General features: G+C 63.4%; 2 protein-coding genes across 8 annotated transcripts in view; both read left to right on the top strand.

The window, feature by feature from the left end:
• Nucleotides 1–19,326, top strand: part of OGDH (oxoglutarate dehydrogenase) — a 37,240-nt gene extending 17,914 nt beyond the window's left edge. For 3 of the 5 annotated variants that reach the window (XM_087763144.1, XM_087763142.1, XM_087763143.1), the window contains exons 5-24: nucleotides 4,491–4,535; nucleotides 6,826–6,941; nucleotides 8,146–8,300; nucleotides 8,742–8,888; nucleotides 9,385–9,475; nucleotides 10,446–10,625; nucleotides 12,498–12,626; nucleotides 13,141–13,320; nucleotides 13,684–13,836; nucleotides 14,538–14,640; nucleotides 14,859–14,987; nucleotides 15,874–16,024; nucleotides 16,120–16,247; nucleotides 16,333–16,511; nucleotides 16,675–16,746; nucleotides 17,237–17,359; nucleotides 17,931–18,003; nucleotides 18,605–18,768; nucleotides 18,860–19,014; nucleotides 19,098–19,326. In XM_087763144.1, the coding sequence (XP_087619270.1) occupies nucleotides 4,491–4,535; nucleotides 6,826–6,941; nucleotides 8,146–8,300; nucleotides 8,742–8,888; nucleotides 9,385–9,475; nucleotides 10,446–10,625; nucleotides 12,498–12,626; nucleotides 13,141–13,320; nucleotides 13,684–13,836; nucleotides 14,538–14,640; nucleotides 14,859–14,987; nucleotides 15,874–16,024; nucleotides 16,120–16,247; nucleotides 16,333–16,511; nucleotides 16,675–16,746; nucleotides 17,237–17,359; nucleotides 17,931–18,003; nucleotides 18,605–18,768; nucleotides 18,860–19,014; nucleotides 19,098–19,218 (2,594 nt within the window). In that variant the 3' untranslated portion in view covers nucleotides 19,219–19,326. The remainder of the gene's footprint in view (nucleotides 1–4,490; nucleotides 4,536–6,825; nucleotides 6,942–8,145; nucleotides 8,301–8,741; nucleotides 8,889–9,384; nucleotides 9,476–10,445; nucleotides 10,626–12,497; nucleotides 12,627–13,140; nucleotides 13,321–13,683; nucleotides 13,837–14,537; nucleotides 14,641–14,858; nucleotides 14,988–15,873; nucleotides 16,025–16,119; nucleotides 16,248–16,332; nucleotides 16,512–16,674; nucleotides 16,747–17,236; nucleotides 17,360–17,930; nucleotides 18,004–18,604; nucleotides 18,769–18,859; nucleotides 19,015–19,097) is intronic. The other 2 variants (XM_087763146.1, XM_087763145.1) reach the window with 1 other exon arrangement.
• ZMIZ2 (zinc finger MIZ-type containing 2) lies at nucleotides 19,290–27,033 on the top strand. 3 transcript variants are annotated; one of them, XM_087763148.1, is made up of 19 exons: nucleotides 19,290–19,429; nucleotides 21,141–21,271; nucleotides 21,344–21,458; nucleotides 21,546–21,748; nucleotides 21,835–22,027; nucleotides 22,108–22,362; nucleotides 22,444–22,617; nucleotides 22,711–22,776; nucleotides 22,853–23,024; nucleotides 23,818–23,962; nucleotides 24,478–24,688; nucleotides 24,769–24,874; nucleotides 25,010–25,167; nucleotides 25,253–25,320; nucleotides 25,437–25,505; nucleotides 25,598–25,842; nucleotides 25,918–26,093; nucleotides 26,186–26,404; nucleotides 26,521–27,033. In XM_087763148.1, exons 2-19 carry the CDS (start codon nucleotides 21,222–21,224, stop codon nucleotides 26,626–26,628), a joined length of 2,733 nt encoding a protein of 910 aa, XP_087619274.1. In that variant the 5' UTR covers nucleotides 19,290–19,429; nucleotides 21,141–21,221; the 3' UTR covers nucleotides 26,629–27,033. The 3 variants fall into 3 exon arrangements, with proteins under 3 accessions (XP_087619274.1, XP_087619273.1, XP_087619275.1); XM_087763147.1 differs by lacking the exon at nucleotides 19,290–19,429 and adding an exon at nucleotides 20,199–20,408; XM_087763149.1 differs by lacking the exons at nucleotides 19,290–19,429; nucleotides 21,141–21,271 and adding an exon at nucleotides 20,201–20,408.
• The last annotated feature ends 163 nt before the right edge of the window (nucleotides 27,034–27,196 follow it).

Consider the following 27,196-nt stretch of genomic DNA (forward strand, 5'->3'; position numbering starts at 1 on the left):
CAGCAGCAATGATTACTAACCTCACACAACCGAAACAGCCGATCAGAGTGTACGGTGCATGTAAACGATCTTGATTCCTCGTTCAGCTGCCAGCGCAGGGACACCAGCCCTGGACCTGCTGGACCTTCATACAGGATTCCGTGTACTGGGAATGGTAGGGAAGGATTAGGTGTTCGTTGTCCCAGCTCACGGGATGATGGGGAAGCTGCTTCATCCCGAGGTCTGGACTTCGGATGCGCTTGTCTGGAGGACCAAGCCCTGGCTGTGCTGCGGGAGCCAGCCAGCTCTGGGTTGGAGCAAGCCCTGTGCCTGGGAGGTTTTGATGGAAGAGGTGGGGAGACGACGGCCATGAACCCAGGCGCAGGAGAGGACACAAGTACTCGTAGTCGGCACTGTGAGGGGAGCAGGGAGACTTTTTTAGGTGACTTTGAAGCCACTCCCAGTGGCTGGGGAGAGGAAAGGGTGAGGAAAGCCTTCTCTAGCTCAGGGGTTTTGGCCTCTGCTGTGGGTGCTACGGTCGTTCTGAAGCAGAGCAGCAGAGAGCCCTGAAGCCCTGTGCCTGGTGGACGTGTTTCCCGTTTGAGAGGAGAGCAGGCTTTGCACGAAACCCAGAGCTGGCCGGCTGCGGGTGGTTGCAGTGACAGCCCTCCCTCACGAGAAAAGGGAGCCGGGTGTAGGGTGCAGCGTTACCGTGCTGCTCGGTAACTCATAGACTCACAAAGTGGTTTGGGTTGGAAGGGACCTTCAAAGGTCACCTAGTCCAACCCCCTGCCATGGGCAGGGACACCTTCCACTGGATCAGGTTGCTCAAAGCCCCATCCAACCTGACTTTGGATACTTCCAGGGATGGGGCATCCACAGCTTCTCTGGGCAACCTGTGCCAGTGCCTCACCACCCACAGCATAAAAAACCCCTTCCTTATGTGCAATCTAACCCTACCCTCTTTCAGTTTAAAATCCTCACCCCTTGTCCTGTCTCTACGGGCCCTGGTAAAAAGTCTCTCTCCATCTTTCTCGTAAGCCCCCTTTATATACCGAAAAGCCACTGTAAGGTCCCCCTGGAGCCTTCTCTTCTCCAGGCTGAACACCCCCAGCTCTCTCAGCCTTTCTTCTCAGGAGACCTGTTCTAGCCCTGGGATCATTTTTGTGGCCTCCTCTGGACCTGCTCCAACAGGTCCATGGCCATCTTGCGCTGGGGACCCCAGAGCTGGACGCAGTGCTCCGGGGGGGTCTCACGGGACCCAAGTAGAGGGGCAGAATCCCCTCCCTTGACCTGCTGGCCTCGCTTCTTTGGATGCAGCCCAGGAGACACTTGGCTTTCTGGGCTGCGAGCACACATCAATGGCTCTTGTCCAATTTGTCACCCGCCAGCATCCCCAAGTCCTTTTCTGCAGGGCTGCTCTCCATCCATCCTTCCCCCCCCAGTCTGTGATGGGACTGGGGATTGCCCTGACCCTTGCACTTGACCTTCTTGAACTTAATGAACTTAGAATCATAGAATCATTAAGGTTGGAAAAGACCCTTAAGATCATCGAGTCCAACCGTTAACCCAGCACTGCCAAGCCCACCACTAACCCATGTCCCTAAGCACCACGTCTGCCTGTCTTTTAAATCCCCCCAGGGATGGGGACTCAGCCCCTGCCCTGGGCAGCCTGGGCCAGGGCCTGACAGCCCTTTGGGGGAAGAAGTTTTTCCCAATATCCAACCCAAACCTGCCCTGGCGCAGCTTGAGGCCGTTCCCTCTCGTCCCATCGCTTGTTCCTGGGGAGAAGAGACCGACCCCCACCTGGCCACAGCCTCCTTTCAGGCAGTTGCAGAGAGCGATGAGGGCTCCCCTCAGCCTCCTCTTCTCCAGGCTGAGCACCCCCAGCTCCCCCAGCCGCTCCTCGTAAGACTTGTGCTCTAGACCCTAGAACTTCACGCAGGCCCACCCCTTCAGCCTGTCCAGGTCTCTGGATGCCATCCCTTCCCTCCAGCATATCAACTGCACCACTCCGCTTGGTGTCACCTGCAGCCTGGCTGAGGGTGCACTCGCTCCCGCTATCTATGCCATTGATGAAGACATTAAACCGTTTAGGTCCTTTGGTCCCAGTATGGACTCTTGAGGGATGCTGCTCCGTACTGGTTTCTGCTTGGACATTGAACTTAAGGAGCTGCTTCAATGGGGAAGGTCAGTTCAGGGGGTTTTTCTTCTGCTTTGCCCGCGTGGTTCCTCTGAAGCAAGGTGTGCTCCAGCAGCGCCCTTGCTTCAGAGGCAGAAGAGCCCAAAAGCCCTAAGCGGTCCGAGAAGAGGTCCTCCCTTGGAGCCCCAGCTGCAGAGCTGGGCTGACAGCATCGTCACAGCTGGAACAGAATCTGGGTAAAGCCATATAAGCTCCATTTTTCCTGCTCCCCCAGGGTGAGTGGTCACGAGCCCAGCAGCGTGACCCAGCCCGGCTCGCCGCGGTGGAAAATGTTCAGGCATAGCTGGTCTGTAGGCATCGGCTGGAAGAGAATCTCAGCCCACGATCTCCGTGTCTGAGCCAGGCGTGAAGTTTTAATTTCTGTTTCTTTGGGCTTTCATACTAAAATATCTGCCATTGTGGTTCCTGGTGTTGATTTAATTACCGGGAATCCATGAATTTGTAGGAAATAACGAGTCCTGGGAACAAGCTATGCTGGTATCAGCCACCAGCTCATGCTGAGGTTGTGTCCCACGGTAGGACCCCAGACTCAAATGGCAGTCTCTCATCAAAGGAGGCTTTATTATCTTGCTGTAAGTATTATTTATACTGAATAGAGTTTCGCCTGGTATCCTCATCCTGGAAAACCTCATCTGGTCGATCTTAAAATACAACTTGGCGAGGATAACTTGCAAACAGCGCTCAGCAAGAGGGGAGGAGAGCAGCGCTGGTGCGGAGCGTGGGCAGAGCTCCGGCCGAGCCTAAGATCGGGTGTCGCCTGCTTGTGGCACAGAAAGCCAATTTCTAAGCAGATCCTGCTGGCTTTTTTTTGCTTTGAAAGAGTATTTCTTAACACTTGACAGAGCAGTTAATAACAGGAGTGGTTTTGAAACTTGGAAACAATCTTGTTTCCTCTTTCTGAGCAGTGAAATCCTTAAAGGTCAGCTTTTGTGGTGCGAGCTCTGCTGCCAACAGCTTAAACCATGGCCGGGCAGTGCTGTAATTCAAAGGAGTTGCATGGTTAATCTTGGAAATTGATCTTTCGTCTCAATTGCCTTTTGTTTAGCAACTGGTTTGTGTCTGGTTTGGAAGCTCTCTTTGGATTAAGCAGTGTGAGCTTTGGAGAAAACGCAAGGGGGAGAAAGCCCGCCTGGGGGTCCTCGCTGTGATGAGTGGTGGGGCTGGAGCCACCAAATTCCTCCTTCTTTTGTCTTTTCTTTTTAAAAACCAAAATAATCTCATCCTGGTCTTCTGCTGGAGCTGATCTGGCATGGTAAGTGGTGTAAAACAAGGGCAAGATGACTGCAGGAACTTGATGATGTGACCTGTCCAAGGAAATAACACCTTAGCACGCTGAAATCCAGGTGGTGTGTGGATGGCGGTGTGTGTCTGAGCGTCCGGCTGTCTGTCTGTCTCTCCGTGGGAGCCAGGCGAGCCCCTGTGGGGAGATGGGCTGGGAGTGCTGCCACCTCCCCTTTCCCCAGTTTGAGACCTTGCTAACCAAACTTCTCACCTAAACGTAAGCTTTTTCCCCACTGACCAAAAAGAGAAGTGTTTCCAAAGCCTTTCCTGTAGCCCAGGTGAGACTGAGGCACTCGGGTCACCTAACCTAGCTGGGGAGCGCGGCTCCGGTGACACAGGCTGCCGGCGCCCGGCAGCCCTGCCTGCGCCCGGCACGGCATCCCAGTGCTCCCGCCTGCGCTGAGCATGCTCGAGAAACGATGGTGTTGTGCGTGCCTGCCTCACCGTTGGTCTTCCTCGTTAACGGCCTCGTTAGCACCCCGATCCCCCGCCTGCCTGTGCGTAGGCAGCAGCCGTGCCTCCTTGGGGGTGACCTTGAAATCCTTCTGGTAGCAACAAGCAGAGCAAATCCCTCTGGGAGCAGATGTGGGTGGGAGGCAGCTCCCTGCTCTGCAGAGGATAACGCTCCCCTTGATGCAGCTTGACGGGAGGATGCCTTTTGGTCGCAGCGGGTGAAGGCGCCGTGCCCGGGCGGTCTCCCTTCCCCGCCCGGGGCGTGCACGCGAGAGGCCGCCTCAAACCATGCAGCTCAACTGCTCCCCAGTGTCTGATGCCCCCCCGTTCCCCTCCCTGCTCCTCCCTCCTCTTGCCAGACTTTCCACCGGGATTTCTTTTCTGCCTAGTGCGTAGTCATCCTCCATCCCAACCCTTTTGCCTCTGATGGTTTTTGACTGTATTTTAAATACTGTATTTTTTTGACTTGTGCTTTCCATGACTAGTTTTCACAGTTCCAGGGTTTTTTTTTACTAACTTTGACTGCGTCTCTCTATCTTCTCCCTTTCTGCACCCCTTTCCCTGCCCACCCCAGATCTCGCAGTGTTCAAGGAGCGGCTGAGAGTGTTAACAGTAGGAGGTATGCAACTAATGAGCCTTTAACCCTCTGGAGTGCAGGACTCTCTTTGAATAGGTTATTCTGGGCATGAACCAAGCCGGTAAAGCGGTCCCCTCCCGTCTCACACCACTCTTGAGTTCTGTAACATGTTTATTTTTCATTTGTCCCACTGAAAGTCTCAATGTAGGCGCTTCGTTAGTGATGCTTCACCTGTAGAGATCCCCAATTTAGAGCCTCGCTGGCCTTTTCCATACTGTGCGTTTGCATGCCTAGCTTGCTAGAGTACACTTTTTGTTGTGAACGTTAATTTTACGAGGCCTCAATCTCCTTGATTGGTTTGAGTCTCCTAAAAATCCAAACTTTCTTCTCCTGACTGCCCTGGTTTTGTCCCGGTGAAAATTTGGCAGCTCATCCCTAGCCTTCCCCCCGTCTGATGGTATTGCTGCCTATAAATACTCAGCACTGTCAAAAAAGCTGGCAGGTTGCAGAAAAGCAGAAGCAGAGATGCTTAGCAGCCTGAAAACTCCTTGTAAAATCTGATACCCTCCAAAGTCTGCCCGAGTCTTCAAATCGGCATGGCAGAGTGAGCCAAAGCCCTGTGCCGCGGGGCTGGGAGCCACAGCAAATTACCGAGGCTTCTCTGAAACCTCCAACCAGCAGCTTATCTGGGATGCTCCGTACTAATGCCGCCTCTCTCCAGGACTTCTGTTTGGATAGGAACCACAGAGAAGTCCTGGAGACGCGGGGCCAGACCCTCAGCTCCTGCCAGGGTTAAGTGCTCCCAGGCACGGCTCCGGTGGATCTGGCTTAGTTCCTTCCCCTGGGACTAGCAGTGTCCAGGAGGTGATGTGGGCAGAGGATGGGATGGATGGAAAACCTCGGCGCCAGGCTTGCTGTGGGTGTTCCCTGCTTCCAGCAAGTGCCATGTCCTCGAGGCGGCACAGGGATGAGCCCAGCCCCTTCTCCAGCTCATCCTCCATTCCTGACCAGAGAGCGAGGGATAGACTCTTTTAAGATTAAGTTCAAGGAGGGCCAGCTCTGGAGGGGTCAATTTTTGCCTCACTTTGCCTGGAGAAAGGTGGGTTACGCTGCCCTGCAGCGTTTTGGGGGTGGCATCCCCCATACCCTCCCAAAGAAACCCCAGCTGAGGTGTTGGGCTGGCTTGGAGGGAGCTGGGAGGAGCGGGGGAAACTCTGCCTCCTCTGTGGCTCCGGCCCTGGGTTAGAAAACACCCTGAAACCTGGCCCTGTTGGGAGCAGGCAGCTCCCCTCCTCTGCCCCCCTTCCAGCCGAGCTCCTGCTCCGAAAGCGCCTTGGGACTCCCCAGTCCCCTTCCCGCCTCTGCTTCTGCCTTGCTGCATCGGTTCAGCGAGTTCATTGTGCCTCAGTTTCCCCAAAGACAGCCGTGAGCTTCAGCGGGCGCGGAGGCACCTCCGATGGGTTTGGGGTCCCGCGGAGCTGCTGCGGGCCCTGGCAGGGACCCGCCGATGCTGTAACAGCAGCAGGCGGTGGCGGGGCTCATCTGCGGCTCTAAAACCCAACGTTCGGCTCCGAGCCCTGCTCGGCACCGTCTCCCGGCGCACCCAGCTCCCCGCAGCCCCGCGTGCCGTAAGTAGGAGCCACCTACGAACACCAAAAAGGAGGGGGTTTGCTGGGCAGAGCTAGGCTAAAGCCCTAATTAAAAGGCTGTTAATTGGGTGAGGGGGTATCTGGGCAGCAAAACCCCCGAGGGGCTGGCTGGCTGCCCCGCTCCCGGGCTGAGCTATTCAGGAGAGTCCGTCGCAGAGCCCTGATGCCATTTTCTCTCTCTTGCTTCTCTTTCTCTCCCTCTTTGGGGTTTGTCTGTTTTAACCGTTTCCTTCTCCGCCTTGACTCTTCATTTTCAATTCCCGCCGTGTGGCGACACCTCCGTTGTGCTTGGTGACTCCTCAATCCCTCTGTTTCTTTTCTCTCCCCTCTGTTACAATTTGTGGTGTATTTTTTGCGTTCTTGGGGCTACAAAATTCCTGACTTTCACCCTGGATTTTAATTACCAATTTACATACATATATATTGCTTTGTGTTTCGTTTCCTGCGTTACCTTTTGTAATAACCTTGTTGTTCTGTGCTTAATGTCCTTTTGTTTAATTACGGCTTGTTTTTTATCCATATAAACCTCCTTCATGCTTATTTTTGGTTTTATGCTGCTTTTTTTTGTCCCTTCCCCACCTCTCCCAAACGCACCCGGTCCCTGCGTGCCGGTGTCCCCCCCGTTCCCCTTCCTTCCTTCTCTCTCTTGCTTTTGCTTGTCCCACCCATGAAAAATCCTGCAGGATTTTACGGGCTGGATGAATCTGACCTCGACAAGGTCTTCCACTTGCCCACTACCACTTTCATCGGTGGAAATGAATCGGCTCTTCCGCTCCGGGAAATCATCCGGCGGCTGGAGGTGAGGAGGGCAGGGAGGGCTGTCTGAGACCTGTTTGCAGCCCGGGGCAGGGGCAGAGCAGTTGCTTTTTGGAGGTCCTGGGCCCTGCTGCTGCCCGCAGCCTGGGCCAACCTGCAGATTTTAAGCTTTTCAGGTTGGGAGCTGCTCCTCAGCGGTTGCCCCACTCGTAGCAGCCACCCCGTGTTACCTGGTCATCTCTGATCGCCTCCAGCTTCACGCTGCATTGGGGCAACATGTTTGGTCTGCCCAAGGTGGAGCAAACCCCCAGCAACTAAATACTGCATTTTTGGAAACCTCTCCAGCTACATTTTCCAGTTTAAAGCAGCAAACAGTGCTGGGAGAGCACAGGAGCGGGCTGTAGGCAGGCGGTACCCAGCTCCGTGTGCTGCAGCAGTGCTGCTGCCCTGCATGGTGGCCCCTTGGGGGGTCCCGGTGCAGGAGCAGCTCCAGCCTGGGGCTTCCAGCTCTTGCAGCTGGTTCCCCTTTGCTGCCAAATTTCATACCCTGCCCTGCCCGGTCTGAGAGCACAGACGGCTCCCAGGTGAGCCGCAGGCTTGCTCAGACGGTCTCTGCTGAGACAGGTTGACCTTGGGAGAAGCAAAGCTGCGTCAACATCTTGGATAAGCTGCAAGAACGGGCTCCTCATTTTTGGGGGGAGGTTGTTTTGCTGATTCTCTCCCTGCCATACGAAGTGGGGTTGTGTACCTGGTCACAGCTGATGCCAGTGAGAGGGAAAATCTCACCTCTGAGGTGGATGTAAAGGACTCGAGGGTCTGATCCTGGGCCCCTTGGGGAAAGGGAATTAAATATTTTGATATTGGGTCACATGCAGGGTCCGTGCTGCCCCGCAGCATCCCAGGACGTCCCCTGCAGCATCCCCTTTCCCGGGAAAACAGCTCAAACCAGGCTCCCAAAATGGGGCTGGCGTGGTGCTGGCTGCCGGGCGCTGCTCACAGGTCCCCCCAGGCTGGCATCGCAGGCAGCGCTTGCCGGTGTTGGGCGGCGCGGCTGCCAGGCAGGAGAGTTTGTGTCTCCGCTGGTGCAAGAGGGCTCTTTGTCCTGCTGAAAGGTTAAAGTGGGAAACGAAAGAGTCCCTGGCCCCGTGGGCCGATACGATGGTGCACGTGGCTGTCTTTGGCAGGGAATGAGGAGGTGTTAAAGCCCTGACTGTTGTCTCACGGCCCTTCTTCTCCTGTCGGGGCAGATGGCGTACTGCCAGCACATCGGCGTGGAGTTCATGTTTATCAACGACCTGGAGCAGTGCCAGTGGATCCGGCAGAAGTTTGAGACCCCAGGCATCATGCAGTTCACCAATGAAGAGAAACGCACGCTGCTGGCCAGGCTGGTCCGCTCTACCAGGTACCCTGGGGGGGTCTTCACCTTCTCCTTATCTTCCCTTGCTGCCCGGGGTGGTTTGCTCCCAGCCGGAGAGACGCAGTCACCGCCTGAGTCACATCTTGACGTCATCTGTCGCGGTTGGTTTAATCAGCAGGGTGACGCCAGTGAGCTGCCAGGCTGGCAGGCTCAGGTGCTGGCAAAGAGCCCGAAAACATGGATGATCCTGAAAGGAAAGGTCTAAAAATAAGGTTTAAGTGCAGCACGGTGTTGGGGTGGGGGAGCAGCCAGCTGGGCTCTGCAGGAGGAGACCAGGGTGACAGGGAAGGCTGTCGGGCTGCTACGTGATGCCTGCTTAAGCATCACTGGGTGCTGTGGCTCCCTTGGCGCGGTCCCCATCTTTTCTCTGGTTTCTGCCCTCAGCTGTAGCCCTGGCACCGATCCCTCTCTCCCTTTGCCTTCCAGGTTTGAGGAGTTCCTCCATCGGAAATGGTCTTCAGAGAAGCGTTTCGGTCTGGAGGGCTGCGAAGTGCTGATCCCAGCCTTAAAGACCATTATTGATAAGTCGAGTGAGAAGGGAGTGGATTACGTTATCATGGGGATGCCCCACAGGTAACCCTGCCTCTCTCCACAGCCTTGCTTGGGGTCCGGAGGAGGGAGATGCTGCCAGGGTTTGGTACTGGAGGGCACACTGGTTTCTGCTGTCACCTAACTGGTCTTGGCTGGTGGTGAACCTTAACCGGAGAGCTCCGGCCTTGCCTGCTTTCTGCTCATCGCGGTGTTTTCAGCTTCAGCTCGTTTGTAAATTCATCTGGAGAGGGGTGGTGGCTCGAGCGGCAGAGCTCAAATCCCAGAGCAGGACTCGGCCTGCCCGCTCTGGGACAGCTGTCGGGATGCGGCGGTGGCCAGTCCATCCCTGTGCTGAGGGGTCTGCAGCCTCCGTCTCGGGTGAAACCGCAGAGCCCCCTCCCCGGTTGACCCTACAGCCGTCGCCAGAGGTGTGGGGTTGTTGTGTTGCCTCTGCATGACGGCGGGGGTGGCAGGTCACTGTTGGCACTCGATGCCAGGCTGGCACTGCTGGTTGCCAACAATGGTCTTGCTTTTGCAGGGGACGCCTGAATGTTCTCGCCAACGTGATCAGGAAAGAGCTGGAACAGATCTTCTGCCAGTTCGACTCCAAGCTGGAGGCTGCTGATGAGGTGAGTCTCCTCTGCCATAGCAGGTTGCTGTCACCTGTCCCCATGCGGTCCCCAAAGGCTCTGGCCATACACTGAGTTGGATTGTGCCACCACTCGTGGTGTCACTCGGTGGTGTCAGCATCATGAGGATTTCCACATTGCACACATGCTCATGTGACTGAAGCCTTCGTGTCGGTGCCAGTGCTGGTCTGTCCTTGCCTGTCCCAGGGGTGACGTGTGCCCTGGCCACTGTCAGCGTCTCCAGCGCAGGCTGGGTGGTCAGCGGCTCTCCGTGGGCGTAAAGCAGCCTTGGGGTGAACGACGAGGTGAGGGGAAGGCAGCCAGGAGCAGAGGTTGGCCTGGACCCTTGCAGCAGCCCCTGGGCCCCATATGGGGCCCTAAAGCAGCTCCGAAAGCTCCGAGGCTCGAATCACTTGTGCCGCAGGCTCTGTCGCTGTGATGCAGTCGTGCTTCAAAGCTTGCAGCATCATAAGCCGGGATGATTTGGCTTTTGGAAAGCTGGGCTGGGCTGGCTTTATCCTGCCGTGCCCTTCAGGTGGGGTTTCGAGGTGAGAAAGCGGCAGCCTCGGGTGTCGAGGTGCCCCAACGGGGAACTGCAGGGAACGGTGCCAGGGACGGCTGTACTGTGGCAGTGTGAGCAGAGCTTGGGTGAGCGTTATCCCAGCTGCTTTCCAGTGTCTTTCCCAAACTCCCCCCGCTTGCTTCTTCCCCTGCACCTACAACCTTACCTAGATGGGCTCGATGTGCGTCTGAGGTTTGTTGGCAGTTTGGCACCTGGAACAGGCTGCTTTTGCTTTGCTGAATGCCAGCTCAGCTCCTAAGTGATGGCTGCTTTCTGCCAGCGCCTCCAGAAAATGCCCCCTTTTTCCAGCCCCTGGGGTCAGCGCCGCCCTGCCTCACGTCTCCTTCCGTGCCCCAAAAGCCGCTTACATTCCTGGGGGTGACTCTCCTCTCCTCTCCTCTCCGTCAGGGCTCCGGTGACGTTAAGTACCACCTGGGAATGTACCACCGGCGGATTAACCGCGTCACCGACAGGAACATCACCCTTTCCTTGGTGGCAAATCCTTCTCACTTGGAAGCAGCAGATCCCGTTGTTCAAGGCAAGACTAAAGCAGAGCAGTTTTACTGCGGGGACACGGAAGGGAAGAAGGTGAGTGGTGCTGAGACGCCTGCAGTGAAGTGGCCTGGGCTGGACAGGGTTTCCTAGAATCATAGAATAGAATCATAGAATCGTTTAGCTTGGAAAAGACCCTTAAGATCATCAAGTCCAACCATTAACCCAGCACTGCCAAGCCCACCACTAAACCATGTCCCTAAGCACCACGTCTACCTGTCTTTTAAATACCTCCAGGGATGGGGACTCAACCACCACCCTGGGCAGCCTGGGCCAGGGCCTGACAGCCCTTTCGGTGAAGAGATTTTCCCAATATCCAACCTAAACCTGCCCTGGCGCAGCTTGAGGCCGTTTCCTCTCATCCTATTCCAGCCCCCCCAGCCGCTCCTCCCCAGCCTTGGGCTCCAGCCCCTGCCCCAGCCTCGCTGCCCTGCTCTGGCCACGCTCCAGCCCCTCCATGGCCGCCTTGGGGTGAGGGGCCCAGCGCTGAGCACAGCATTCGAGGGGCGGCCTCCCCAGTGCCCAGTACAGGGGGACGATCACTGCCCTGGTCCTGCTGGACACACTATTCCTGACACAAGCCAGGATGCCACTGGCCCTCTTGGCCACCTGGGCACACTGCTGGCTCATGTTCAGCGGCTGTCGACCAGCACCCCCAGGCCCTTTCCCGCCGGGCAGCTCCCAGCCGCTCCTCCCCACGCCTGCAGCGGTGCCTGGGGCTGTTGTGCCCCCAGTGCAGGACCCGGCCCTGAGCCTTGTTGAACCTGGGCCCATCGACCCAGCCTGTCCAGATCCGTCTGCAGAGCGTTCCTACCCTCCAGCAGATCAACACTCCCACCCAACTTGGTGTCCTCTGCAAACTGACTGAGGGTAACCCAGAAAAAATTACTGAGGGCAAACCCAGCCGGTTTTTGTTTGCCATGCCCCTTCCCCTGCCATCACCCTGCTATCGCCCTGACTTTGCTCCCCCATCCTTCCCTGCCGTCTTTGGGGATAACTTTGGCAGGGGCTCACCCACCCCGGGCTCCCATTGCCACTTCCTCCGTCTCTGAACGACCGGCTCAGCTGGGCTGCGGGGACCAGCAGATGCCCAAACCCGTGGCTGGAAAGCAGGGAAATGAGGGGTGCTCCCGAAAGCCAACCCAAGCATCACAGCTCGGGGGGCTCGGCAGTAGGAGCCTCAAGCTGAAGGATCTCAGTGTGACCAGGGAAAGCTGGAGCTGGCAGCAGGAGGCAGCTCTCGGCACCCGGGTGGGAGAGAAAGTGGGGAACGGGCTGCGGCAGGGGGTTTAGTTGCGGTCTGATTCATCGCAGCCCTGTCTCCAACAGCAAGAAGTGGAAGGGTGAGATCAAAAGTGCTTCCCTTCCTCCTACTCCCCAAGGGCTGGATATAAATAGACAAACTCTGTCGTCGTCTGACAGGCGGCATCCTCAGCCAGCCCCCGGGTTTGAGAGCAAAATAACGTCACCAAAGCCAGAGTGAGCTCCCGGCCCAGCTCCTGCCCAAAGGTGTTCTGGGGTGACAGCATGGGGGAAAGGGGCATTTTTCTCGTCTTCCCCCAGTTAGGAAAAGGCTCTGCTTTGGGACATGTGTGTTTGGGAATGGGACTTGCCTCTCAGCCACTGTGCACCGGGTGCCATCCCACTGCCCCATCGAGGCACCCCAAGCGTGCTGCCCTTGCTCGGGGGCAGAACTGGCCACAGCCTTCTCCCCGGCGGTTGCGCCAGCCGTGGCCAGCTCCACTCTGATCCCCTGAGAAAGCATTGGATGCGTTGACGAGCTGCTCTGTGCCCTTTCTGGGACGCCAAAGGCTCACGGGGATGAGACTCGGGCCCTTTCCTGGTGGCTGCCCCTGCCTGCCGTCCCCGCAGAGCCCCTGCTGACCGCTGTGGCTTCACGTCTCCCAGGTGATGTCCATCCTCCTGCACGGAGACGCCGCTTTCGCTGGGCAGGGCATCGTATACGAGACGTTCCACTTGAGCGACCTGCCCTCCTACACCACCCACGGCACTGTCCACGTCGTGGTGAACAACCAGGTGAGGAGCAAATCCCCTGCGTCCACAGGGGTCCCTCGCAGACCAGCCTCTGCAGGCTCAGGTCTGGATGGTAGCTGGCAGCTGGCAGTAGCCATTTCCTAGCCAATGTTCCTGGCACGAGCCGTAATCCTGGGGTCAGCAGCGGGTACTTTATACCCAGCTGCTCAACAGTAGCAGCTTTTGAGTCCAGCCTGGCGCAGAGGTGGTGCAACCTGATGCTTGGCATGGGATTTCACGCAGGGCTGCTCCATTCTGCCCCTGCGTAAACCAGAGACATTTCACTGGGACCGGCCCATCCCTGCGGGTGCAGCGGGATGACGGCCCAGGCGCAGGGACCGGGACAGGCTGTGGTGCCTGGGGCGCAGGAGACGGGCGAGTTGTGCTACAGCTGAATGGTGCAGCCGTGGGGGAACCCCCAGCTCAGCCGCAGCAGCCAAGCTGCCCTCGAAGCTGCATGTGCCGCTTTCCAAATCCTTACCACTGTGCTGGTCCTGTTCCCTCTCACCCACTACAGATCGGCTTCACAACAGACCCCCGGATGGCCCGCTCCTCCCCGTACCCAACCGATGTTGCCCGCGTGGTGAACGCGCCCATTTTCCACGTCAATGCAGACGACCCGGAGGCTGTTGTCTACGTGTGCAACGTGGCAGCGGAGTGGCGAAGCACCTTCCATAAGGACGTGGTGGTGGATTTGGTAAGAAACGTGGCACGAGGCTTTATCCTAAAGCTGTGGCTCTGCTGCGAGTGCTCGCCGATACTTCTTGGGGTGTATTTTCTGAAAGCTGAGGTTTCTCTTCAGGGCTTGTCTGGCCCTTTTGACATGAGGGGAGGGAGGAGGTGGTGTAAAGCAAGGGAACGAGGCTGTAATAGCACTTGGAGAGGCAACGCTGTCTCTGTATGGAGCCTGCCCTCGCCTCCCGCACTGGGGAGGAAACACTTGGGTCCCTCCTGGGCGGTTTCAGACCTTTCCTAGCACAGAGACCCAGGTACCTCCGACCGCTTTCGGAGCCGCGGGTTGCAAGCGGCTGCTTTCAAAGGCTCTTTCCCTTCTTGGCAGGTTTGTTACAGGCGCAACGGTCACAACGAGATGGACGAACCCATGTTCACGCAACCCCTGATGTACAAGCAGATCCGGAAACAGAAGCCGGTGCTGCAGAAATACGCAGAGCTGCTGATTTCCCAGGGGGTAGTAAATCAGCCGGAGTATGAGGTACTGTCCCTCGGGGCCTGGGAGGAAAACTGCGAGCGGCATCTCGGGGGAAGACTACTTGTTTGGTTCAGACTTGGGTGTGAACGATGTGCCGGGGCCCGTTTCTGCTTGTGCTTGTCACCAAAAGGTGGCAGAGCTGTGCTAGGGCTGGGCAAGCACTGCAGACCTGGCAGCGACGGGGTTAGGAGCCAAGGCTCGTCCTTGGACTGTGCCAGCTCTGAACAGCACAGGAACATCCAGTTCAAGGATTGCCCTGTGATCAGCACAGCCCAGACCGCACGGCGCTGGACTGCTGCGGCACGGCTGGGACCCACGGGAGAGCTGGGCTCTGCAGCACTCGTGCTCGCTGTGGCCTGGGGGTATCTGGGGCAGGGCCCCTGCTCCGGTTCTGCCACCTTGGCAGCAAGTGCGGCAGCAGCTCTGCCAGCTCCTCCTTGCCCCTGCACCACTTTGCAGCATCTTTAGGGTTGAACGGGAGTTGTCAGTTCAGATGGCAGCAGAGCTGTCTCTTGGGGGACGGGGGCCTCCAGCAGCAGCTCTGCTCTCTAAGGCTGAGCTGCGCAGCCCTGGGGCTCCCCTGCTGCGGGGACCTGCTGTGCCCTCCAGCACCCTTGCAAGCTTGCGCTGAGGCCCCCAGGCTCTGCACCCTTGTTTGGAGACCCCTCGCTAATGCTTTTCCCCCTCCTGGTTCTGCCTTTCAGGAGGAAATTGCCAAGTACGATAAGATCTGCGAGGAGGCCCACGCGAGATCCAAGGATGAAAAGATCTTGCACATCAAGCACTGGCTGGACTCACCCTGGCCTGGTAAGTCACTAGCAACATTTCGGAGGTCCTTAGCAAAGAGCCTGGCTTCTCTGGAGCTGTGGTAGCTATTTTCTAGTAAACCACCCTGCTGGGGAGGTGAGGTGGTGCTCCCTGCTCCTGGCATCCCCGCCCTTGCTTGAGGGTGTCTGGGACCTGAGCTCTTCACACAGAGCTGGGCACGGCTCCCACAACACGGCCGACTGCTCCTCCTCTTGCAGGTTTCTTCACTCTGGACGGCCAGCCCCGGAGCATGACCTGCCCTTCCACCGGTCTGAACGAAGAGGACTTGACGCATATTGGTCAAGTGGCCAGCTCGGTGCCGGTGGAGGATTTCACTATCCATGGAGGTAGGAGCTTGTGGAAGCTATGCCAGACAGAGCGTTTGTTCCAGAGAAGATGTGGGATAGGGCTGGAAGGTGGCCTGGAAGGGAAGGGACCTGTTACAGTGCTTTGATATATGTGGCCAGCAGGGCGAGGAAGGGGATTCTCCCCCTCTACTCGGCTCTCCTGAGACCCCCCTGGAGCGCTGCGTCCAGCTCTGGGGTCCCCAGCACAGGAAAGATATGGACCTGTTGGAGCAGGTCCAGAGGAGGTCCAGGGCTGGAACAGCTCTGCTGAGAAGAAAGGCTGAGAGAGCTGGGGGTGTTCAGCCTGGAGAAGAGAAGGCTCCAGGGGGACCTTACAGTGGCTTTTCGGTATATAAAGGGGGCTTACGAGAAAGATGGAGAGAGACTTTTTACCAGGGCCCGTAGAGACAGGACAAGGGGTGAGGATTTTAAACTGAAAGAGGGTAGGGTTAGATTGCACATAAGGAGGGTGGTGAGACACTGGGCCAGGTTGCCCAGAGAAGCTGTGGACGCCCCATCCCTGGAAGCGTTCAAGGCCAGGTTGGACGGGGCTTTGAGCAACCTGATCCAGTGGAAGGTGTCCCTGTTGGACTGGATCATCTTTGAAGGTCCCTTCCAGCTCAAACCGTTCTGTGGGTCTACGAGAATTAGTTCATGAGGGAGCTGTGGTTAAGGGAAGTGAACTGAGGAGTAGCTCTTCTTTGGAGCTGATCCTTCCCTGCAGTCCTCATTCCTTGTCCCTGGTTCATCCCTCCGGCAGAGGTGGATTCGTTCCTCTGCCCCTGGGCATCTGCAGTCTGTCAGTCCGTGGGCAGGTTGTGGGACAAGCGTGGTGTTGCTGGAGCTCCCTCCCGCCCCAGCTACGAACCGGCTTCTGTCCCGGCAGGTTTGAGCCGTATTCTGAAAACCCGTGGGGAGATGGTGAAGAACCGGACGGTGGACTGGGCCCTGGCAGAGTACATGGCGTTCGGCTCCCTGCTCAAAGAGGGCATCCACATCCGCCTGAGCGGCCAGGACGTTGAGAGGGGGACGTTCAGGTAAAGCCGTGCTTTTGGTGGCCGTAAAAGCGATTCCAGCCTTTCCAGAAGGCATCTGAAGGGTGACGATGGAGTAACGCTTTCCCTTCTTCCAGCCATCGCCACCACGTCCTGCACGATCAGAATGTGGACAAGAGGACCTGTATCCCCATGAACCACCTCTGGCCCAACCAGGCTCCTTACACCGTCTGCAACAGCTCTCTGTCGGAGTACGGCGTCCTCGGTGAGCAAGGAGGACTGCATCCGCCAGCTGGGGGGGTGAGGCTGCTCCGGGAGGATAACCCTCTCGCTTCGCTCCCATCCCTCAGGATTCGAGCTGGGCTTCGCCATGGCAAGCCCCAACGCCCTGGTGCTTTGGGAAGCCCAATTCGGGGACTTCCACAACACCGCTCAGTGCATAATCGACCAGTTCATCTGTCCCGGGCAGGCCAAGTGGGTCCGGCAGAACGGCATCGTCTTGCTGCTTCCTCACGGCATGGAGGGCATGGTAAGGACCCTCCCAGCTCGCGGGCACCCAGGGGTGCACCAGAAGCAGAGCCGAGGGCAGTGGTGGCAGGTAGCACTGCTCCTGGCGTGGCTGTGCGCGGCATCAGCTTCTTGCACCAGCCTTGCCCCCACCACTCACTCTTGCCCCTGCTTGGTCCCCGCAGGGTCCCGAGCACTCCTCCGCCCGCCCAGAACGATTCTTGCAGATGTGCAATGATGATCCCGATGTCTTCCCCGTGAGTGGCGGCCGCGCTGAGCTCAGCCCGGCCCTCCTGTGTCCCGGATCCGACCGCTGCCTTGAAATAGGGAGGGGGGCAATAACGCTGGGTGGGCTCAGCGCAACACCGCGGTCGGGGCGGGTGTCGCAGAGCCGGTAGCAGGAGGCATGGGACGCCCTGGGCTCGTGCTGCAGCAGGGAGGGTTTGGGGAAGGGGCTGAACCTGGTGGCCAGGCTACATCGCCGCTGCCCCTAGGGCTGCTGCATGGCGTGAGGCAGAGGTGTCCCCAAAATGGCGCGGGAGGGGGCTGCTGGCCACCCCTGTGGCCACCCGAAGGTGGGGGGCACCGACCCACAGCCTCTCCCAGGTCTCTGTGTGCTCTGGAGGGGGAGAGGAGGGAGGGAGGGAGGAAGGGCTGGGTGCCGCTCTTCTCCCCACTACCGGAGCTGGGAGGCCAAGAGGCACCTTGTGTTTCTTGAAATCCCCCTCACCGCGCTCGCTGAGGCAGAAACTGGACGACTTCGATGTGCGCCAGCTCTACGACTGCAATTGGATCGTCGTGAACTGCTCCACTCCAGCCAACTTCTTCCACGTCCTCCGGCGCCAGATCCTCCTGCCCTTCCGCAAACCGGTCAGTGCTGGCAGCTCCGCGCCGGGCTCGGTGCCAAGGCAGGGCAGCCCCGTGTCCCTTCCAAGCCTGGGGACGGGACTCAGCGCGGGCTTGTTTTGGCACCTCGGCAGCAAACACTGGCACTTTGCCTCTGCCCGGGCCAAGGACCTCTTGGTGCTCGGGGTTGGTTTGGTACACGTCGTGCTGCCGGCCGGCTCATGTGGGCTGGGGCGGCTGCAAGCCCTTCCTGCGCCCCATGGGGAGGTCAGAGATGTCGGGGCCGGCGGGTGTCAGTAGATAACCCGGTCCAGCCCCTTGCCTTCACCTGCGGCTGTGGGGCAGGCAGGTCCCTGGCAGCACCTCAGCATCTTCCCTAGGGGAACCCAGACTGGGAAACCCGGCGCTGTCGGAAAGCGGTGGCTGATCTGGCAGAGTGTGGCATCCGAGCGAGGAGCAAACCTCTCGGGGCAACTCCTGCGCTCGGGCAGGGGAGGGCAGGCAGGATGGGCAGGTCAGCGCTCTGGCTTTTGCTTGCAGTGGGGTGTTTCTGGTGAGGCTGACCGCCTCGCTCTGCCTCTTCTCCCCCCTCCAGCTGATAATCTTCACTCCAAAGTCGCTGCTGCGCCACCCCGAAGCCCGCTCCAGCTTCGACGACATGCTGCCAGGTACGGGCAGGCGTCTGTTCGCACCCCGTGCCGCTCTGCGGGATGAAGGGTGAACGGCAGGAGCCGGCCACCTCGGCTAAAGTCTGCCTGGCAGCAGCCTCCCCGTGCCTAAGAGCAGCTGAGCGAGGCTGATGCCGCCGGCATCGCAGGCAGCCTGTGCGGGAAGCTCTGCTCCGGCGTGGCAGGCACGCTGCCTGCCTTCCCTCCCCGCTCCCCTCCAGCGCCAAGGCGGTGTGCTCGCCCCTGCCACGGCTGGAGTGTGCCGGCTGCGGCCATCTGCCCAGCAAATGGGAGCCACCCCTTGTTAGTGCAGAGTCTGGCACCCTGGGGGGACATGAGTCGGCTTTGCCGTGATGCTTCCTCCATCGGCAGCCGCTTCCCGCCGGAATGGCGTGGCTGGGGTTTGGCAGACCCAAGTCCCACAGAGCTGTGATGGTTTGTACTGGGAGCCGGACCCAGTACAGCTGGTCAGGCTCTGCCTCTCCGGTTTGCCTGCCCACTGGGGTCCCAGGAGGGGTGGGCAGGGGACGCGGGTGCAGGCAGCTGCTGGCGCGGTGCCCCAGGCTGCTGTGGGTGACAGTGCCGTCCTCTCTCCTGGCAGGCACCCACTTCCTCCGCGTCATCCCCGACGACGGCCCCGCGGCCCAGAGCCCCGAGCAGGTCAAACGGGTGCTGTTCTGCACCGGCAAGGTCTACTACGACCTGACCCGCGAGCGCAAGGCCCGGCAGATGGAGGCTGACGTGGCCATCACCAGGGTGGAGCAGGTGAGCAGGGTCCGGCTGCCTCGGAGCCCGCAGGCTGGGGGTGCCGTGGGCCCCGTGACACCGCCGTGACACTGCTCTGTGTCCCCCGCAGCTCTCCCCGTTCCCCTTCGACCTCCTCCAGCGGGAAGCCCAGAAGTACCCGGCCGCTGAGCTGGTGTGGTGCCAGGAGGAGCACAAGAACCAGGGCTACTACGACTACGTCAAACCCCGGCTCCGCACCACCATCAACCGCGCCAAGCCCGTCTGGTAGGGACTCGGGGGGTGGCCGTGATGCTGGGGGGGTCGGGGGGGTGCGGACCCCCCCTCACCCCCCACTTTCTCCCCCGCAGGTACGCGGGGCGGGAGCCGGCGGCTGCCCCCGCCACCGGCAACAAGAAAACCCACCTGACGGAGCTGCAGCGGCTCCTCGACACCGCCTTCAACCTCGACGCCTTCAAGGACCTGGCCTAAGCGCCAGCCCGGCGGCGGCAGCATGCTCCCGTCTGTCTGTCTGTCCATCTGTCTGTCCCTCGCTCGCCTCCCCCCTCCCTCCTTAACTACAGACCTTGTAAAACCCCACGCTGGCGCCTGGAGTCCTTGTCCGGCTCGCGCCGGGGCCGGCGTCGGTGCAGCCACCGCGGCGGGCGAGAGGGGCCGGGAGCTGCCCCCGCTCTCCGTGCGGGTGAGACCCTCAGCCCCCCCAGCCCCCAGGAGGGGCTGCTCCGGTGCGGTGGCTCCAGCCACCTCCCAGTTCTTCCCAGTTCCTCCCAGTCCGGTGTCGCACTTGTCCCCGCGGCTGCTGCCGGGGGTGAGACGGGGTGGCCACCCCCACCCCCCCAGAGCTGGGGCAGGGCCGGGGGTGCTGCCCCCCGCCCCGGGGCCCCCCCTGCTCCCCGGACGCCCGTGGGGCCGTTTGCCCGCCCCTGGGGAGGGCCGGGCCCCTCTGCCTCTGCCGGCGCCTCGGCGCTGGGCGCCCCGGCCTCCCGTGGGGGGTCCTGCGTGGGGCGACCCGCGGCCGGGGCTGCCGTTGGGGTCCCCGGTGAACAGCGCCTGGCCCGGTGCCACCCGCGTCTTCGGCCGCGGGGCGGGGCGCTCGTGCCGTCGCGCGCACCCGGGCGGGCATCGCGTCACCCTGTCGCGCGGTCACCCCGGCGCACGCCGCGCTCACGCACACGCGTGTGCCGTCACGGCTGTCTCAGACGCGTGCCACACCCCCCCCCCCAATCGCCCTGCCCGCGCGGTCGCGCACGGCGTCACGCCTGCCGACACGCGGTCACACGCGCCCCCCCCAGCGTCACGGTCACGCACACGCACAGCCCCGCACGCCGCTCTCCCGCTCGGCGCTCGGCTGCCCGCGCCTGGCGGGGCGGGGCGGGGCGGGGCGGACCCTGCATGCTGATGAGCTCGCGGCCCCATTGTGCGCGGCGGCGGCGGCGGCGGCGGCGGCGGCGGCGCCGCGGGCTCGGCTCGGCCCGGCCCGGCCCGGCCCGGTTCGGCTCCGCCCCGCCCCGCCCCGCCCCCGCGCGCCCAGCCCCGCCCCTCCGCGCCGCCGCCGCTGCCGCCATGGAGCCGGGGCCGCGCGCGGGCTGAAAATCCCGCGCAGCTTCCGCGCAGCCGCGCGCGCCCGGCGCCGCCAGGGCCATTTTGGGCCGCTCGCGACGGTGAGTGCGGGCAGCGCGGGGCAGGGGCGGGCAGGGCGGGTCCCCCGCGCCCCCCTCCTCGCCGTCGCCATGGCAACCGCCGCCCCCGGGGCCCGTCCCCCCCGGTGCCACCGGGCCCGCGGCTGTCACCGCCGGCGGGGGGGCCCCGCGATGGCACCTCCCGGGGGCCGGGGCGGGCCCGGCTCGGCGCGGCTGCCCCCCCCTCGTCCCCGTCCCCGCCGCCCTGCCGCGGGGCCGGGAGGGAACCGAAAGCGCCGGGGTGACCCCGCGGCCCCCCGCTGCCGGGCCGGGAATGCCCCGGGGCGCCGCCCGGGCGGGGGCGGGGGGCGATGCTGGGGGAGGGGGGGGGAGGCGCGTCCCCGCCGCCCCGGGCCTGGGCCCGGAAAGCCCCCGCCGCTCCCCCGCCCGCGGGGGAAGACCCACGGCACCCGCGGCCCGGGGGCGTCTGTGCCCGCGGGGGTTTTTGGGGGGGTTCCAGCCCGGGGGGGGGGCTTCCTGGGGGGCCCCACGGACCCGGACCCCCCACGGCGCGGCCGGGGCAGGGGCAGGGGCAGGGGCGGGCCGGCCGGGTTCCCGTGCCAGCCCCGGGCAGGACGCCGAGTCCCGGTGCCAGAGGCCGGGGGGGGCCGAGCAGGCTCCGGGCCACCCGCCCCCCACCCCCGGGGCCTGGGACTTCCCCGGCCCCCCGGGGACGGCCGCCCCCTCACCCGCCGCTTCCTCTGCCTCCCGCAGCCCCGGGGACGGGGCCGGTGACGCCGTCCCGCAGCGCCCGCCGCGGCCTCGGAGGACCCAGCCTGCGCCCGCCCGCCGCCGATGAACTCCATGAACCCCATGAAACCCTCCCTGCCGCCCACGCCCCACGGGTGAGCCCCGGCCCCCAGCCCCTGGCCCCCGGCCCTCCTCCTTCATCTTAATTAATTTGTTTTTCTTTCTAGTGATGGTTCATTTGCATACGAGGCTGTTCCTTGGCAACCGAGCACCAATCAGCCGGCGGGATCCCTCTCCGTGGTAACCACCGTCTGGGGTGTCAGCAACACCTCCCAGAGCCAGGTACCCGCAGCACCCCCGGCCCCCGCCCCGGGGACCCCGGCCATGCCTGCCCCCGCCTGACCCGCCGCCCCCTCCCACCGCCCCCAGGTTTTCGGCAGCCCCATGGGCCCCGGGGGGAGCGGCTCCAGCACCCCGCTGCTGCCCGGCATGGCCGGCACCGGCTCGGGCATGAGCTCGCCGCCCTTCCTGCCGCAGCAGCCCTTCACCGAGGGGGCTCCCGGGAAGGGCTACGTGCAGCCGGGCGTCTACGGCCGCAGCGCCTACCCTGGCGGGCCAGGCTTCGCCGCCAGGTAAGGCCGGCCCTGCGCCTCTCGTTCTGGCGTGCGCCCCGCCGCGGGGCCACCGCACGCCCCTTCCCCGCCTCTCTGTCCCCCAGCTACGCCGGCAGCCCCGGTGGCCCCGGCGGGATGGGGCTCCCCTCGCACGCCGGCCGGCCCCCCGCTGACTTCACCCAGGCAGCTGCCGCTGCCGCCGTGGCCGCCGCCGCTGCCACAGCTACGGCGACAGCGACGGCGACGGTGGCGGCGCTGCAGGAGAAGCAGAGCCAGGAGCTGAGCCAGTATGGCGCGGTAAGAGCCCGGCCGCGGCAGAGCCGGGGAGCTGGCGGCCGCCCCTGCCCCACTGTGACCCCGCTCTCTCCCCGCTGCAGATGGGCGCGGGGCAGCCCTTCGGCAGCCAGTTCCTGCCCCACACCGCGCCCCGCGGCCCTGCTGGCATGAGCCCGGCCGGCATGGCGGGCGTCATGGCTCCCTCCGGCGTCTCCCCCGTGAGCATGAGCCCCGCACGGGCGCCCGGCGCCGGGCCCCTCTACGGTGGGCAGCGGATGCCCCAGCACGCCTACCCCGGCCCCGCCCCGAGCCAGCAGCTCCCCCGCCAGGGCCTCAAGCGGGCGTACTCCAACGAGGTGAGCATCCACACCGGCGGGGGCCGTGGCGTGCCGGGACCATGTCCCCTGCCGCCGGCGCTGACGCCCCCGGCCTTGCAGGGATACCCGGCGCAGCAGTACCTCCAGGGTGGGCAGTATGCTGCGGCCGGTGCCCAGTACACCCCCAGCACCGCCCAGCCCTCCGCTCCGTCCCCCTCCTACCCCGGCCACAGGCTGCAGCAGGGCATGGGCCAGTACTTCTCTGCCTCGGGCAACGCCGGGCCCTATTACAAGGTACCGGAGGGGGGACAGCGGGCACGGGGTGGTGGGGGCCGGGTGCCTACCGTCCCCTGCTGCCAGCCCCCGGGGACCTCCCTCCTCCCACAGCCGGCTGACCAGTTCAACGGGCAGAGCGCCAGCTTCGGCACCTACAGCCAGGCAGCTGTCAACGGGGTGAGTCCCGGCACCGGGTGGGGTGGGGGGCAATGCCGGCCTGGCCGGGCGCTGAGGGTGCGCGGTGCCTCCGCAGCCGGGCCGGTCGCTGCCGGGGTACCCCAGCTCGCCACTGGCCGGGAACCCCACGCCGCCCATGACGCCGGGCAGCGGCATCCCCCCCTACGCGTCCCCGGGTCAGGACGTCAAGTCGCCCTTCCTGCCAGACATGAAGCCCAGCATCACCTCCCTGCACCCGTCCCCCTCGGGTAGGTGCCCCCGTGGGGATGGGGGGCTGCCGGGGCGGGGGGGGCACTGCAGAGACCCCCCCCCCATGCCCCCGGTGTGGGCACTACTGCTGCCAGTCCGGTGGCCGTAGCCCCTTTAAGGGCAGGGTGCCAGGGGGAGGCACCTGAGGAAAGGGGAGGGGCTTCACCGTAGGGGGCGTGGCCATTGCCAGGGTTTGGGGGCGGGGCCTCACAGACACTGCCCAATGAGAGGGCAGAGTGAGGCAGTGGGAGGGGTTTCCTGTGAAAGAGGCAGGGCTAGGAGTAGTGGGAGGGGCTTGTGGAAAGGGGGGGCTCGGTGGGAGGGGCTTCAGCCAGAGGCGTAGTCGCCTTGGTGGGAGGGGCTTGTTGCATAGGGGTGGAGTATCGTGGAGTGGGAGGGGCCTCGGATGGGGGTGGGGCTTTCAGTGGAATGGGCTTCCTGCATGGCTGGGGTGTGGCTCTCATAGTGGGAGGGGCTTCTTGCATAGGGGTGGGGCCTCCCAGAGAGGGAGGGGCCTCTGATGAGGGGGTGGGGCCCTGAGTGGGAGGAGCTTCCTGCACAGGGGTGGGCTGTCCTGGAGGAGGGGGCGGGGGGCCTCTGAGTGACAGGAGCTTCCTGCATGGGGGCAGGGCTGTCTGTAGTGGGAGGAGCTTCCTGCATAGGGGTGGGGTGTCCTGGAGTGGGAGGGGCCTCTCCGTGGGGCGGGGCTTCCTGCAGGGTGGGCTCTTCGGTGGTGGGTGGGGCTCGGCAGGGCGGGGCCGGGGGGGTCCCTGCTGACGGCGTCCCCGGCAGGGCCGGCCCCCGGGGAGGAGCTGCGGCTGACCTTCCCGGTGCGGGACGGCGTGGTGCTGGAGCCCTTCCGCCTGCAGCACAACCTGGCCGTCAGCAACCACGTCTTCCAGCTGCGCGACTCCGTCTACAAGACCCTGATGATGAGGTGGGGGCGGCGGGGGGCCGCGCGGCAGAGCACAGCACCGCACCGCGTCACGCCGCGCAGCGTCGTACGGTGCTGCTTGGCGTGGTGCTGGGTGGCACGGCGTGGTGCGGTGCTACGCAGCGTGGCTTGTTGCCGCCCTGCATGGTGTGGCAGTACGCGGCACGCCACGCCTTGGTACGGTGTCGTGTTGTGTCGTGGTACGCAGCACAGTTTGGCGTGGCAGTACGTGGCGTGGTTCAGCACGGCACGGTGCTGTGTGGTGCAGCGGTACCGGCACGCCTCGGCACAGCACGGTGCTGCGTGCGTGGTGGTACATGGCGCGGCTTGGCATGGCATGGCGCTGTATGGTGCGGTGGTACGTGGCGTGTCTTGGCATGGCACAGTGCTGTGCGGCGTGGTGGTACCCGGCATGGTTTGTCACGGTGCCGTACGGTGTGGTTGTACTTGGCGTGGTGGCTGGCGGGCGGGCACACCCCTGCCCGCACCCCTGCCCACATCCCTGCCCGCCCCGCCAGGCCCGACCTGGAGCTGCAGTTCAAGTGCTACCACCACGAGGACCGGCAGATGAACACCAACTGGCCGGCCTCCGTGCAGGTGAGCGTCAACGCCACGCCGCTCACCATCGAGCGCGGCGACAACAAGACCTCCCACAAGCCGCTCTACCTGAAGCACGTCTGCCAGCCCGGCCGGAACACCATCCAGATCACCGTCACCGCCTGCTGCTGCGTGAGTCACCGAGGGGGTCCCGGGGCTGGGGGGGGCAGCGGCGGCTGGGGCCGCAGCTCAGCGCCCCCGTCTCTCCGCAGTCCCACCTCTTCGTCCTGCAGCTGGTGCACCGGCCCTCGGTGCGCTCGGTGCTGCAGGGTCTCATCAAGAAGCGCCTGCTCCCCGCCGAGCACTGCATCACCAAAAGTGAGCACCGCAGCCAGCGCCTGGGGGACGGGGGCACACCCTGCTCCGGGGGCTGCAGCCCCGGGGGGGGTGACGGGGCACCGCGGTGCCCCCCCCCCAGCCCAGTTCTGACCCTGGATGCCCCCCCCCCCCCAGTCAAGCGCAACTTCAGCAGCGGGACCATCCCGGGGACCCCAGGGCCCAACGGCGAGGATGGCGTGGAGCAGACGGCCATCAAGGTGTCCCTCAAGTGTCCCATCACCTTCCGGAGGATTCAGCTCCCGGCCAGGGGCCATGACTGCCGGCACATACAGGTAGGGGGGGTGGTGGCAGGGGGCTGGGGGTGTCCCCCACCCCGTGTCCCCCCCGCACCGGCTCAGCCGCTGCTCTTCTCCGCAGTGCTTTGACCTGGAGTCCTACCTGCAGCTCAACTGCGAGAGGGGGACGTGGCGGTGTCCTGTCTGCAAGTGAGTGGCAGCCCAGCGGGGCCATGCCCCCGTTTCCCTGCCCGGGGGGGTTCCCTGCCTGGGGGGGGTGGGGTGGGGGTGTTCCCTGCTCTCACCTTGCCTCTCCCTGCCTGCAGTAAGACGGCACTGCTGGAGGGGCTGGAGGTGGACCAGTACATGCTGGGCATTCTGATCTACATCCAGAAGTAAGTGTCCCCACTCCGTCTGTCCCTGGCCGGCACTGTGCCACCCCTGGGGGCCGCACAGCTGACCCTCTCTGCCATCCTGCCACCCCCAGCTCAGAGCACGAGGAGATCACTATCGACCCAACCTGCAGCTGGAAACCCGTCCCGGTCAAACCCGACGTCCACGTCAAGGAGGAGCCGGAGGGGCCGGCGCTGAAGCGGTGCCGGACCCTCAGCCCCACGCACATGGTGCTGCCCAACATCATGGAGATGATCGCGGCCTTGGGGCCTGGCTCTGCGCCCTTCCCGGCGCTGCCGCCACCGCCGGCGGGTGCTGCCGCTGACTACGGCACCCCGGGTATGGAGGGACCCGCGGGGGACGGGCCCTGTCCGTGTTGTCCCCCCCACCGAATCACCCCCTTTCCCCCTGCAGGTTCCAGCTTTCCAGGACCCGGGGGCTTCCCCGAGCCGTTCCCTCCCCCCGGCGCCCCCGGCACGCCGACACTGAGCGACTTCGCACCGGGCCCCCCCCCCATCTCCTACCAGTCCGACATCCCCGGTGGCCTCCTGGCCCCCGAGAAGCCCTCTGCGCCCCCTCTCCCCACACAGGTCAGCTGGGCTGCGGCTGGGGGGCTTCCCCACGGCTCCCCAGGGAGGGTCCCAGTGGAGGGGCGTCTCACTGCTGTGCTCTCCCCCCGCAGCTGCCCCCGCCGGGGCGGATGGAGCCGTCCCACCCCCCGGTGCAACCGGGGCTGCACAACCCCCCCCCGGGCAGCCAGCCGGCACAGCCGCTGCACCACCGGAGCACGCCGGCGCGGCCCCCCCTGGGACCCCCCGGCCCAGCGCACGCCGCCGACCTCGCCTTCCCCGCTGCCCCCGGCATGGCCGGGCCGGGCGACGGGTCAGAGCCTGCCCTGGACGTGAGTACCCCGGGGCGGGCGGCCGGAGGTCCCGCTGCCGGTTCGGGACCGCGGCCGCTGCGGGGTGGGTGGGGAGCGGGGGGGGGGGCCCGGTGGTCACACGCTGCCGCCCCCAGCTGCTGCCCGAGCTGACGAACCCCGACGAGCTGCTCTCCTACCTGGGCCCCCCCGACCTCCCCAGCAGCAGCAACGACGACCTCCTCTCCCTCTTCGAGAACAACTGAGCCATCCTCACCCCCCACCGGGCCGGGGGGCAGCGCTGGCGTGCCCGTGCCCCTGCCCGCCGCAGAGCCGGGACCCCCTCGGCCACGGGGGCTTCCCCTGAAGGGACGCAACGGGACGGACGGACAGACGGACGGGCTCAGCCCCGCCAGAAGCACAAGGCTGTACATAGTGTAGAAACACTACTGCCCCCCCGACCCCCACCCCTATTTAAAGGCAAGCGCGTCGCTGCGGGGCCCCCGCGCCCCCTCTGTAAATGTGCACAGGCTGCTTCCCCGCAGCGGGGCCGCCCGGCCGGGGCGCAGGCTGCGGGGCTCGGCCCCCTCCGCCCCGCGGCCCCCCCCGCCGGGCTCCCTGTACCGTCTCCTTGTCGCTGGCTATTAAAGGTTTCGTTTCGGCGGGGCTGAGGCGCTGTGGCTGGGCAGGACGCGCCCCTCGGTCCTCCCTCACCGCGGGCACGGGGGGGGGCCCGGGCCCATCCGCCCTCTCCCGCGGCTGCGGCTGCGGCCGGGCCGGGCGCTGAACCGTGCCCGCCGCCGTCAATCATTAACCGCGGGCTCCGAGCGGCGG

The sequence above is a fragment of the Nipponia nippon genome, unplaced genomic scaffold (assembly GCF_047370975.1).
Source record: "Nipponia nippon isolate SJK-2023a ecotype South Korea unplaced genomic scaffold, ASM4737097v1 scaffold_27, whole genome shotgun sequence".
Classification (NCBI taxonomy): Eukaryota; Metazoa; Chordata; class Aves; order Pelecaniformes; family Threskiornithidae; genus Nipponia; species Nipponia nippon.